Raw genomic sequence first — 12,912 nt, 5'->3', positions numbered from 1 at the left:
GTCTGATGATCCTGGGATCATTGGAAAAGTGGACCAATCACTGACTTGCAGGAGTCTAATTCCAGTAGGATACTTTGGATTGGGAAGCAGGGATAATGGTAAGCAAGAAAGTGGCTAAGTTTAATAAGTGAAGCACTCCTTCAGCATCGAAAAGATACTTTTGTCTACAGATACATGTTATACCAGAATTGGGCAGTGCTTGATAAACAATACTAGGAGTGTGCTAATTTCTTGTAAGCAATTTAAAAGAATCAGTTGAGCCTGTAATGTGATACAATTATATTTGTCAGAAGTGATATACATTCAAAAGCAGGGACTCGTTCACTGAAAATAAAACAAATATGTCCAAGTCTTGTGCCTTTTTTGATTTACCTGGGAACTTCGGGAACCTAAAGTTCCCTGTTGCTTTTTCCATAGCAAAACCTTGGCCAATCAGAAATGACTTGCCAACCAATCAGCATCCTTCTGCCCTGTAGTATATATTGTGATTGTTTGAAAATTGGCATTCTTGCATTTGTGTTGATAAGTGCAAGATAAAAAGATTTGGCAACAAGCCTCTCCGTTCAGCAATATTCAAATTCTGTATTAGCGGGCAATAATTTGCACTTACCTGCTCTTTGACACTGCATTAATTTTTCACACACTCCATCACCATTTTCTAACAAAGTTTTCGTTGTCTGGATCATCTGGTGAAAGGAAGAATAAAAAACAAAGTCGATTAATATATTGCTATTTTGCTTTAAGCAACATTAGTTTAAATTATTGTTGCTTGGCAGAATCAGTAATTTTCTTTCCCTTTGTTAGCTGGGTCACAAAGGTCGATGGTTACAGCTTCTGGAGTCTGCATTGCACATATAATTGACCATGACTTTGGATTAGAGACAACATAAAGCCAAATTGGCAAGTACAAAATCTCCAACACTAAATTTCTTTATTTTCACATTTCAAAAATAAATTATGAAGGAGAAGAGTAAATTATAAAGAACATCAGACTCCCAGTTATTAATTGAAAACAATATATCAGAAGATTGCACATTTAAAAAACTTGTACCGTATAAGAACTAAACAAAGCAAGCATGAACAGCATTACATTTCATGGAAAGTTGCTCTTTAAGTAAATTTGACCCTACACCATACAGAATTTTGTACGTCTATTCACTTCTCCTAGGACACACCAAGGTGTGTCACAGCACTCAACAATACACTGATTCTCCTCAATGTTCTTCTCATTCTCCAAGTGGGTTTATATTTATTAGGGTCTGAAGTGGCAACCGTCTAGCTCCCCGAACAGTTGAAGGCACCCTGCTTAAGCACGGGCCTAATGGCTTTCTTGTTCGGTGTCTCTAAAATTTCTGAAGTCATTTGCTTCCAGTCTACAGATCCTGACAAACTCATGCAGCTTCTCAAAGCTGCTCCCAGGCTTCAACTGCCTGTCAGAAATCATATGCATAACCCCAAAAATGTCCTTGCAATCCATCCTCATGAAAATGTGCAAAGCTATAAAGTGTTAATCAATCATCTGTAAATTTCAATTCTTGAAAATTAAATGAATAATTTAAACCCCTTATGATGATAACTATAGACATTTAATTTCCACAAGAAACATAGAAAGCAGACACTTATGGATAATGGTTTCTAACTGCAAACTGATTTTTAAAATAAATACAGGCCACATTTTGAACGATAATTGCATTATGTCTGTACAACCATCCTCTGAAACATGACATTCCCATTTTTAAATTTAAACCTTAAATTCCCAAAATAAAATTGGCATTCCTAAAATATGAATCAGGAAATTAAACATTTTCACAGCACACATTATTCTTAACTTTTGGAAATTGTTAGAGGTGTTTAAAATTGGTAAGAATCACAAAGTAAGGTTGATCAGTTAAGACATTTTAGCCCATATTTGGGATGTTAATTCCCTACCAAATCAAGCTATTACCCCAAAGTGCTAGATAATAGAGCATAGGATTGAGAGCTTGACCTCTTTGAGTCTGTCCTGCTATTTATTAAGATTGTGGCTGACCTGATTATGACCTCAACTCCACTTTCTTGGTTACCGTTCACAACATCTGACTTCCTGGTTACTCAAGAATCTATCTATTTCAGTTTTAAAAATATTCAATAGCCTTGCCTCCATCGCTCTTTGGGGAAGAGAGCTCAAAAGACACATAACCTTCAGAGAAAAAAATCCTCTTCATCGCCATCTTAAATGAGAAATCCTTCACTTTTAAACTGTGTCTCTTAGTTCTGGGCTTTCCCAAAAGTCAGATACACTGTTAAGTCCCTTCAGGATTTGGCATGTTTCAATACCCCCCATCACCCAGCCTATGTAATGACTTCTCACAAGGGACCACTCAAATAAACCTTCTCTGATTTGGTTCTGATACACCCACATCCTTTCTTAAATAAGGAAACAAACTGTATACAAGTACTCCAAATACGTCCTGATCAGTACTCTGTACAATGGCAGTAAAAAATGCCTACTTTAATATTCCATTTCCTTTGCAGTAATTGATAATATTTCATTTGCCTTCCTAATCACTTGCTGCTTCTGCAAAGCAATCTGAGACACCTTTAACAGGATACCCTGATACAGGATACCAGTATCTTAAAGGTTCTTCAACTCTTTTCCATTTAAATAATATGCCGCTTTTCTGTTCTTCCTGCCAAAGTGAATATGTTCACGTTTTTTCACAGATTACGTCATTTGCTAAATTTCTATCCACACACTTAACCTATCTATATCCCTTTGCAGGTTCCTTATGTCCTCTTCACAATTTACTTTCCTACTTATCTTTGTTTAGCAGCAATACAGTTGGCCTCTTCTTCCCAGTCCTTGTTATAAATTATAAATACTTGAGGTCCTAGCATTGATCCCTGTGGTATTTCACTTGTCACATCTTGCTAATCTGAAAATGATACATTTGTTTCAGAGATAGTAGGAACTGCAGATGCTGGAGAATCTGAGATAACAAGGTGTAGAACTGGATGAACGCAGCAGGCAAAGCTGCATCAGAGGAGCAGGAAAGCTGATGTTTCAGGCCTAGGCCCTTCTTTAGAAATTCAGAAATGGTACATTTGTGCCAATTTCGGTTAGCTAACCAATCTCTATCCATGCTAAAATGTTACTAAAACCATGAGCTCTTGTTTTATTCTCTGATGTGGCACCTTGTCAGCCCTGAAAGCTCTTGTCAGCAGGAAAGTGCTATCATAGATAGTCATACTAAAAAAAAACTAATCAACTCCCACTGTCTGTCTCATATCTGAAGAACAGTGAGATATTAAACCAGCAACTGCAGAACTGTCTCCCAATGACAAGGCACCATCTTCAATGAGGTGGGGAAGATTTGGGAGAAAGTTAGAAAAAAGAAAAAAAGCTACTCATATATTAGGAACAATGCCATAAATCACTATCTAATCTACTAACACACAGTCTTTTGGTACTTATTTGTACAATCTAGTAACTTGCATTATGCGTTTTAATGGAATAGTCAAAACATTACAGGGGTGCTAAAACAAAGCCTAAAACTACAAAACATTGATTCAAATGTATATTGCTTAAACTTGAGCACTGTTAGCAAAGCACAACATAAGGTTTGGTTATTTTATGAAATACTATGGTTTGTTTCTTGTTGACAAAACATTCACCTTTAAGACTTGCAATTTTGTTCACTGCAGTTAGATTTGGGGAACAGCATGCTTAAGAATTTGGAAAGAAATGACACTGAAGATGAGATGGAAGTCTGCTGGAACGGTGGGGATAAGCAATGGATGTTTAAGAGGGGTTATGATCGTAGATTCAAAGAGAAGACAATATCTGAAAAGAGGAAATTGTTTGCAACATTATGCATCTTGTAATTTGGAGGACAGAAGCAGAAGCTAGACAATCAGCAGTTTATGGGAATAAGATCAAAGGAACGGGAGATGGTTTTCATTAACGATGAATAAAGACAAGATATCAGGGAAGTTAGGAAAGAATCTAGAGAAATATTTTAATTTAGGACTAGGTCAGAGAGAAGCTTTAAAGGAAATTTGGGTAGATGGGATAGTGGAAGGGAATGATGTGGTGAGATAGATGAGTGAATTGTTTCAATGTCATTGAAAATAAATCTAGGGATTTTTGTGTCATCTGTAAGGCTAATCCTCACTGCTCACTCCTAATTGTCCCTGTGATGATACTTGTGAACTGCCTTTCTGAATATGACAAAGTAGCTCACTATTAAGAATCAACGACATTTCTGTGTGTCTGTAGCAATATGGAAGCTAGATCAGGTAAGGATGGCAGATGTTCTTCTCTAAATGAAAAGGAAAACCAGGTTTTATTTTACGTCACAGCAGTGGTTTTATGGCCTTGTACTGCTAATATTACCTTTATTATTCCAGATTTAATCAGTTGAGTTTCATTTTCCCAGTTGTTGTGCTCAGATTTGAACTTATATCTCTAGATCCTTAGTCTAGGCATCTAGCCCTCTGTAGTAGTCACAGATTCCCCCATACTTCTATGGAAATAACATTCCAGAGACAGAAAGAAACCGGTTTTGTGGTTTTGGATCCATTTTTAAGTAAAGATTTATCCCTTTCTGGTACAACATCACAACTGATTTTCCAATGGGAAATGTTCTGGACGAGGAAGGGCAAGACAACTGAGAGGATTCTAGCCAAGTCAGGCTACACGCTCACCTTCCAGCACCTGCATATGCAAACAGAAATGACCGGACCCTGCTCTGAAAGAGGAGAATTAGATGAAGATGCCCCAACTTTGAAGATAGTTACCCAAGCCTGAGATTACCTGACTGAACTGTGTTATATATTTATTCTTCAGGAGCAATTACAGCATGTTTTGTACCACATGAAAATATGATGTCAAGATATAATAATCAAGCAATAAAGCCTCATGAGCTGTAACTGCAAAAATGACCTTCCTAGTCATCTGCACATGTCCCAGCTACCTGACATTGTCTGTGGCAACTGTTTTTGCAGGGTTATCATCAGCTAGAAAACAAATTCCAAGTCATTGTAATGTCAGCAGCTGCTAACATACACCATAGAGCTAGCATGGCCAGTAACAAGCAGTTAGCTGTAGTTTCAAACCAAAAGAGGGAATTACTTTCTCTGTGAATGTTTATAATTGTCTCCTCCAAGTAGCCTTGGAGAAAAGCTACCAATGGACTGTAATGCCATTTGAAGCTTTCTGAAGGCTTTCAGAATTTTTGTCACCTTGTTATGGGCATTCCATTATTTCTGATCATTTTAAATTTAAGGTGTAAAACATTTTTTGTTCCATCATGTCTGTTCATTACATCTGGTCAGCCATGCACCTGGAGCTGTTAATAATTGTATAAGTCAGTCAATCCATGAAGCTTGTCAGCTCTGAATTAGTTGTAAGGCTTTAACATTTAGAGGTCAGAGATTGTGAATTCAAGCTCCACATTAGAGTCTGGAGAGCAGAGTCTTGGTTGACATTCTGTTCCAGGTTTGAGGGAAGACTTCACTGCTGGAGATACCTTAAATGGGATAAGCCATTAAGCAGTTTATCTCCTCAGATAAGCATAAAAGAAAAACAACAGAGAAATTCTAACTTCAACCAGCATCACTAAAATAAATTAGTGACCATAACATTATTTCACAATTTGCTGTGCATAAATAGGCAACTTTCTTTGCCTGCTTTACAACAGTGCATTTCAAAAGTACTTTGCTAGGTAAAAAATTACATAAGAAACTACAGGCAGTGAAAGGTGCTTTACAGAAGCAAGTCTCACCTTCATTTGAGTGATGTTAGCAATTTGGCATTTATACAGGATTACTTTTCTACAAAACTCTCTGCATAAACAACAGTGACCTATGCAACCAAAATTCAAAGTTCAAGAACAGAACATAAGCTAGTTCTGACCAAGGGTCATTGGACCCAAAACGTTAATTCTGCTTTGTCTCTACAGATGCTGCCAGACCTGCTGAGTTTTTCCAGCAATTTCTGTTTATGTTTCGGGTTTCTAGCTTTTGCGATTCTTTGTGTTTCTTCTTGTTAATTCTTATATACTTTCTAAAGCTAAAAACACAAGACTAAATTTTAATAATTGTTCCATTGAGGAACAGAGAATGATAAATTATTTACTGCTGGTGTAGTCACTTGCTCTTATGCCAAAATTTTCCTTTTACTTGTTCTAACAAGCCTGTCAATGTTTCTACAAACAGTAGATTTACAGATGTGTTAAATTAATTCACTGAAGGAAACACTGGGGTCATTTACCAGAGGATAGGATCAGACATTAATGGCTACTAACGTTACAAACGTTAGTACAATATTTCAATATTACAATATTTCTCATTGAACCAATTAGTTTGGCCCCACAGCATCTCAACTAAATGCTGTGGAACCAGGACAGATCCGAAATTAACCATCCTGGTCTGTAAGAGATATATTTACTAAGCCACCCCACCAGCATCTGATAATGTGAATATTTTTTCACACTAATTGCACGGGAATAGGCCAGACCAGGTAAAGATGGCAGTGTCCCTCCCGATAGGACATTAGTGAATCAGATGGGTTTTTCCAACAATTGACAATGGATTCACGGTCATCATCAAATTCTTATTTCCAGACTGTTATTGAATTCAAATTTTACTATCTGCAAATTTTACTATCTGGAATTTGAACCCAGGCCCCCAGAACATTTTCTGGGTGTCCAGGTTAATAGTCTAGTGATAATATCATTAGCCCATTGCCTCCCCCTAAATAAACAGAGCATAGTAGATTTGAAGTCCTTAATGTAAGGTAATCGAGTTTCATTGAATGAATTTAATTCCTTCACTATCTGACTCATCACAATTAGCTGCTCAATGAGGCCACAAGCAAGCACTATATAAATAAAAATATTTCACTGACATAAGCACAAGGCAATTACATTTACTTATAATTGTTTGTAAATATTTCATTTTTCTCACAAAGTGCAAGTATTGATCCATGTGTTGTTTGTAGCTGGTAAGGTTCACAAATGGCAGGAGAACTTGGCCCCATAGAACGCTCCTCCCGAAATATGTGGGAAATCAAGGACGCGTCCAGTCTCCATGGTGACTGTGCATGCAGGAAGTGAGTTCCGCTGCAGATTCTGATAAGACCATAAGACATAGGAGTGGAAGTAAGGACATTCGGCCCATCAAATCCACTCTGCCATTTAAATCATGGCTGATGGGCATTTCAACTCCACTTCCCTGCACTCTTCCCGTAGCCCTTGATTCCTTCTGAGATCAAGAATTTGTCGATCTCTGCCTTGAAGGCATCCAACGTCCCGGTCTCCACTGCACTCCGTGGCAATGAGTTCCACAAGCCCACCACTCTCTGGCTGAAGAAATGACATCTCATTTCAGTTCTAAATTTACCCCCTCTAATTTTAAGGCTGTGCCCACGGGTCCTAGTCTCCCCGCCTAACGGAAACAACTTCCTAGCATCCACCCCTTCTAAACCATACGTTATCTTGTAAGTTTCTATTAGATCTCCCCTCAACCTTCTAAACTCTAATGAGTACAATCCCAGGATCCTTAGCCGTTCATCATACGTTAAACCTACCATTCCAGGGATCATCCGTGTGAATCTCCGCTGGACACGCTCCAGGGCCAGTATGTCCTTCCTGAGGTGTGGGGCCCAAAATTGGACACAGTATTCTAAATGGGCCCAACTAGATCTTTATAAAGCCTCAGAAGCACATCGCTGATTTTATATTCCAACCCTTTTGAGATAAACGACAACATTACATTCGATTTCTTAATTACGGACTCTGCCTGCAAGTTAACCTTTAGAGAATCCTGGACCAACACTCCCAGATCCCTTTGTACTTCTGCTTTATGAATTTTCTCACCATTTAGAAAATAGTCCATGCCTGTATTCTTTTTTCCAAAGTGCAAAACCTCACATTTACTCACATTGAATTTCATCAGCCATTTCCTGGACCACTCTCCTAAACTGTCTAAATCTTTCTGCAGCTTCCTCTTCAGTACTACCTGCCTGTCCACCTATCTTTGTATCATCGGCAAACTTCGCCAGAATGCCCCCAGTCCCTTCATCCAGATCATTAATGTATAAGGTGAACAGGTGATTGACTTCAAGTGGCTAGGGCTGCAGATGGACTCATTATAGAGCAAATCTACGGGTGGCATTGATTGCCCATCTAGGTGAACTGGTCATACTACAATGTAAGGGCTGCACAGGCAGAAAAGTACTGAGTGACCATCAGGAAGATTGGTAAGCTTGGACAGGTAGTACAGGAGTCCCATGTGGCCATCCTGCTCTCAAACGCATATACTATATAGGATACCGTTGGGGGAATGGCCTCTCAGGAGAAAGCAGCAACAGTCATGTTTATGGCACCGTGGCTAGCTCTACTGCACAGCAGGGGAGGAAAAAGATTGGGAGAGCTTTGGTGATTGGGACTTGGTTGTCTGGGGAACTGACAGATGGTTACATGTCAGCAATTGAGACTTGAATGGTATGTTGCCTCCTTGGTGCCAAGGTTGGGGATGTCTCAGGGCAGCTGCAAAACATCTGAAGGGGGAGGGTGAACAGCCAGCACCTATGGCATATGTCAGTATCACAAAAGGAAACGAGGTCCTGCAACAGGAATCGAGAGAGTCTGGTGGTAGATTAAGGAGGAAGACTACTAAGGTTGTAATCTCCGACTACTTCCCATGCCATGCATCAGTTAGTATAGGAATAGGAAGATAGGTTAAATGAACATGTGGCTAAAAGCCTGGTGTAGGAGGGACGGCTTTAGATTTTTGATCTTCAGATAGTTTCTGGGGTAACTGGGGCCTGTATAAGCTGGATGGGTTGCGCCCGAACCTGAATAGGTCAATATCCATGCTAGGAGGTTTGCTAGTTCTGCTGAGGAGGTTTAAACTAATCTGGCAGGTTAATCGATCACACAGTAGATGTAAAGTCAGGAGCAGGACCAATCAGATATAGAAGGAATGCTGGGGCAATCTGGTAAGCAGAGAAGACATGGACGGGATTAGGCACGTGTGAGATCCAGAAAGCTAAATTTTAATGCAAGGAACTTGACTCATAAGGCTGATAAACTCAGGGCACTGATCAGGATGTGGGAATATGACAGTGTCGCAATCATTGAGATATGTTTGAAGGAAGGGTAGGACTGGCAGCTCAACATTCCAAGTTCCAGAAGTTCCAGATGTGATTGGGGAAGAGATGTAAGAGAGGTGGGGACATTGCATTACTGATTAGGAAACTATGACTGCAGTAATGAGGAGGATGAACTCGAAGGGTCTTCAAATCAGGTTATTTGGTAGAGCTTAGAAATTAAAAAAGAGGCAATTACTTTGTTGAGATTGGACTACAGACTTCCCAATGGTCAGAGGAGATAGAGGAGCAGGTATATAGGCAAATCACAGAAAGGTGTGAAAAAAATATGGTTATAGTTATAGGGGACTTCAACTTTGCTAGCATTAGCTAGGATCACCTTAATGTGAGACATTTAGGCAGTGTGAAGTTTTTAAAATGCATCCAGGAGCTCTTTTTGTGCCAGTATGTAGATAGTCCTACTATTGATGGTGCAGTGCTAGACATAATCCTAGAGAATGAAACCAACCAAGTCAATGATTTAACAGCAGGTGAGCATTTTGGGGACAGTGGCCATAACTGTTCATTTGAAAGTTATTATGGAGAGGAATAAGAGCAGAAGGTACATGTCTAAATTAGGGGAAGGCGGGTTTCAATACCATTGGATAAGATCCAGCAAATATAAACTGGGAGCGGCTACTTGCAGGTATGCCTACATTTGGAAAATGGGAATCTTTTAAAGTTAGTAGAGTCAAAATTCAGGGCCAGTGTGTTCAACTAAGAGTGAAGGGCAATGTCAACAAATGCAAAGAACTCTGGATGTCAAGGAATATCATGAATTTAACAAAGAAAAAGAAGGAAGCATATGTCAGGTACAGTGCATTAATATCAGGGTAGGCCATTAAAAAGTATAGAGTGTTAGAGATTGCTTAAAAAGGAAACTAGGAGGGCAAAGAGGGGCTCTCTTTGGCAGACAGGATCAAGGAAAACCCCAAGGTTTTTATAAGTACATTAAGGGTAAGAGGATTACCTTGGAAAGAGCAGGACCTATAAGAGACCAAGGGGGCAATGTGTGCGTGGATCGAGTGAATGTGGATGAGATTCCTAAATGAATACTTTTCATCTGTATTTACAGAGGAGAAAGACATTGTGGCTGGGGATTTTAGTTGGCATGGTGAAGCTCTAGGACAGGTTAAGATTAAGAAAGAGGAGGTATTAGATGTTTTAGCAGGCATACTGATGCATAAATCCCCAGAACCTGATATGATGTATCCCATGCTGCAGTGGGAGGCAAGGGAGGAGATTTTTGGGGCTTGATGGATATGTTTAATACTTCACTGCCCCAAGAGAAGTGCCACATGACTGGAAGATAACTAATGTGGTTTCTTTGTTCAAGAAGGACAGCAGGAATAGACCAGTAATTATAGTTCGTCTTACATCAGTGGCATAAAAATTATTGGAATAGGTTCTGAGAACAGGATTAATCAGTACTTGGAAAGGCAGGGATTGATCAGAGATAATGAACACTGATTTGGTAAAGACTGATTCTGTCTGACATATTTATTTAATCTTTTTGAAAAGGTGACTAAATACATTGATGATGGTAATCTAGTTGATGTGGTTTACATTGAACCTACTTCAATAAAGTCTTTGACAAAGTCCCACATGGAAAGTCAGTCCAAAAGGTGAGAGGCAATGGGATTCAAGGCAATTTGGCAAACTGATTCCAAAACTGGCTTGCAAATAAATAGGAGACAAAAGATAATGGCGGAGGGTTGTTTTTGTAATTGGAAGCTTGTGACCACTTTATAGAACATTGGTTAGGCCAGGGATGGAATCCTGTGTGCTGTTCTGGTCACCACACTATCAGAATGATGCAATTGCACTGGAGATGAGATAAGATTTGCCAGGATGTTACCTGGGATGAAAGGTCTCAGTTACGAGGAGAGACAAGAGAGGCCTGGCTTTGTTTTCCTTGGAGCAGAGGAGGCTATTGAGGATCTGAGTGAGCCATATAAAATTATGACAGGCATAGGCAGAGTAAATTGTGAGAATCTTTTCATCATAGTAGTGTCTAAGACCAGAGGGCATAAGTTTCAGATGAGTAGCAAGTGATTTAGAGGAGATGAGATTTTTTTTCACTCAGAGAGTGGTAGAAATATGGAAATGTGCTGCCTGAGAGGGTGGTAGAGGCCCGTGCTCATGCAACATTTAAGACGCTTCCGGATGAGCATTTAAAATGCCAGGTCAAAGTAGGTTATGGACCAAGTGCAGGTATATGGGATTAGTGTAGTTTGGTAACAAAAACAAAGTTGCTGGAAAAGCTCAGCAGATCTGGCAGCATCTGTGAAGGTAAAAAGACAGAGTTAATGTTTCAGGTCCGGTGTCACTTCCTCAGAACCTTTCTCAGTGCTGAGGAAGGGTCACCAGACCCAAAACACTAACTTTTGAAGTCGAACTTCTGTTCTGGTCTTAATAGAATTGAAGACTGTACTTGGATGGCTAACTCCTGAGTTTTTCCCTGAGAATCCCTTTAGGAAAACTGTTGAGGGTAATAGTGACCTTGTAAAACCAGTAATATAGCATGATTAATTGACATCTCAGGTCAACGAACAAGTTCATTGTGGTCATTTTTGGCTCCTGTTCAGGTCATGCATTTTTGAAGGAAGTGGGGTTAGCGATAATCTTATTTTCCCTGGTTACCGGTAAAGTGCCAAAGGATTAAAGCATGGCAAATGTGATAGCCATATTCAAGAAAATCTGCAATATGTCAAAAAATAGATAGAACAGTAAAGGAGTAGGGGTAGCCACGATTGTAAAGTATGACATCGGGCTTTAGTGAGATAACATCTAGCCAGAGAAAATTATGAAGTAGAATCAGTATGGGAGGACATTAGGAATAGTGAATCTCAAAGAGCACCAGTGGCAGTTGTTTAAAGATCTCCTAAGAGTAGTTATGGAGTTGGCAACAACATTAAACGGAACAACAACACAGTTGTTAGAAAAGCTCAGCAGGTCTGGCAGCATCTGTGGAGGAGAAAACAGAGTTAACATTTCAGGTCCGGTGACCCTTCCTCAGAACAGCATTAAATAACAACTCATCAGCAACTGTAACAAACAAATGTAACAACTGTGGGTGGTTTTAATCTTCATTTAGACTGAGGCAATCAAATGATCAAGAATGGTTTAAAGATAAGTTTGTTAAATGTCTTTGTGACAGTACTTTGTAGCAATACATTTTGGAACTGACTTGGGATGAAGCTATTTTAGTTCTAATATTGTGGAATGAAGCAGAGTCGGTTGGTAATGTTATCGTAAAAAATCCACTGGTAAATAGTGATCATAACAGTGTTGAATTCCATGCTAAGTTTAACAATGACATACATCACATACATACAAGTGTCTTAAACTTAGTCTAGCTTATTTTTAAGTAAAACCAACTGTACAGAAATGAGGCAAGAACTGGCTAATGTTAATTGGGTAAAGAGACTAAAATATATGCCAGTAAACAAATAATATGAAACATTTAAAGGATGCTATTTAAATATGCTATATTGAGTTTCTATTTCTACTTCTGATTCAATATTTATGACTGAAATGGTTTTAAAAAGGGGCGAAGAAAATGGACTCAAGCATCTCCTGACCACACAAGTGACCAAATTTCATGGAAACCAACATAGATTATACAAGAGATCAAAGCATAGCAAATGTGACAACCATATTCAAGAAAGTCTTTAAATTATCAAAAAACAGACAGAACAGTAAAGAAGTAGGGGTAGCCATGATTATAAAGGATGACATTGGGCTTCAGTGAGATAACATCTGGCCGGAGAAAATTA

General features: G+C 39.0%; 1 protein-coding gene across 3 annotated transcripts in view; it reads right to left on the bottom strand.

Annotated features, from left to right (window-relative positions):
- LOC125467209 (inactive phospholipase C-like protein 2) overlaps window positions 1–12,912 on the bottom strand; it is a 289,707-nt gene that overhangs the window by 74,667 nt on the left and 202,128 nt on the right. For all 3 annotated transcript variants that reach the window (XM_059638241.1, XM_048562742.2, XM_059638247.1), the window contains exon 4: window positions 611–686. In XM_059638241.1, coding sequence (XP_059494224.1) covers window positions 611–686 — 76 coding nt within the window. The remainder of the gene's footprint in view (window positions 1–610; window positions 687–12,912) is intronic.

Source organism: Stegostoma tigrinum, chromosome 2 (assembly GCF_030684315.1).
Source record: "Stegostoma tigrinum isolate sSteTig4 chromosome 2, sSteTig4.hap1, whole genome shotgun sequence".
NCBI classification, from domain to species: domain Eukaryota; kingdom Metazoa; phylum Chordata; class Chondrichthyes; order Orectolobiformes; family Stegostomatidae; genus Stegostoma; species Stegostoma tigrinum.
The sequence above is the reverse complement of the archived record's forward strand: the minus strand, read 5'-3'. Positions and strand labels throughout refer to the sequence as shown.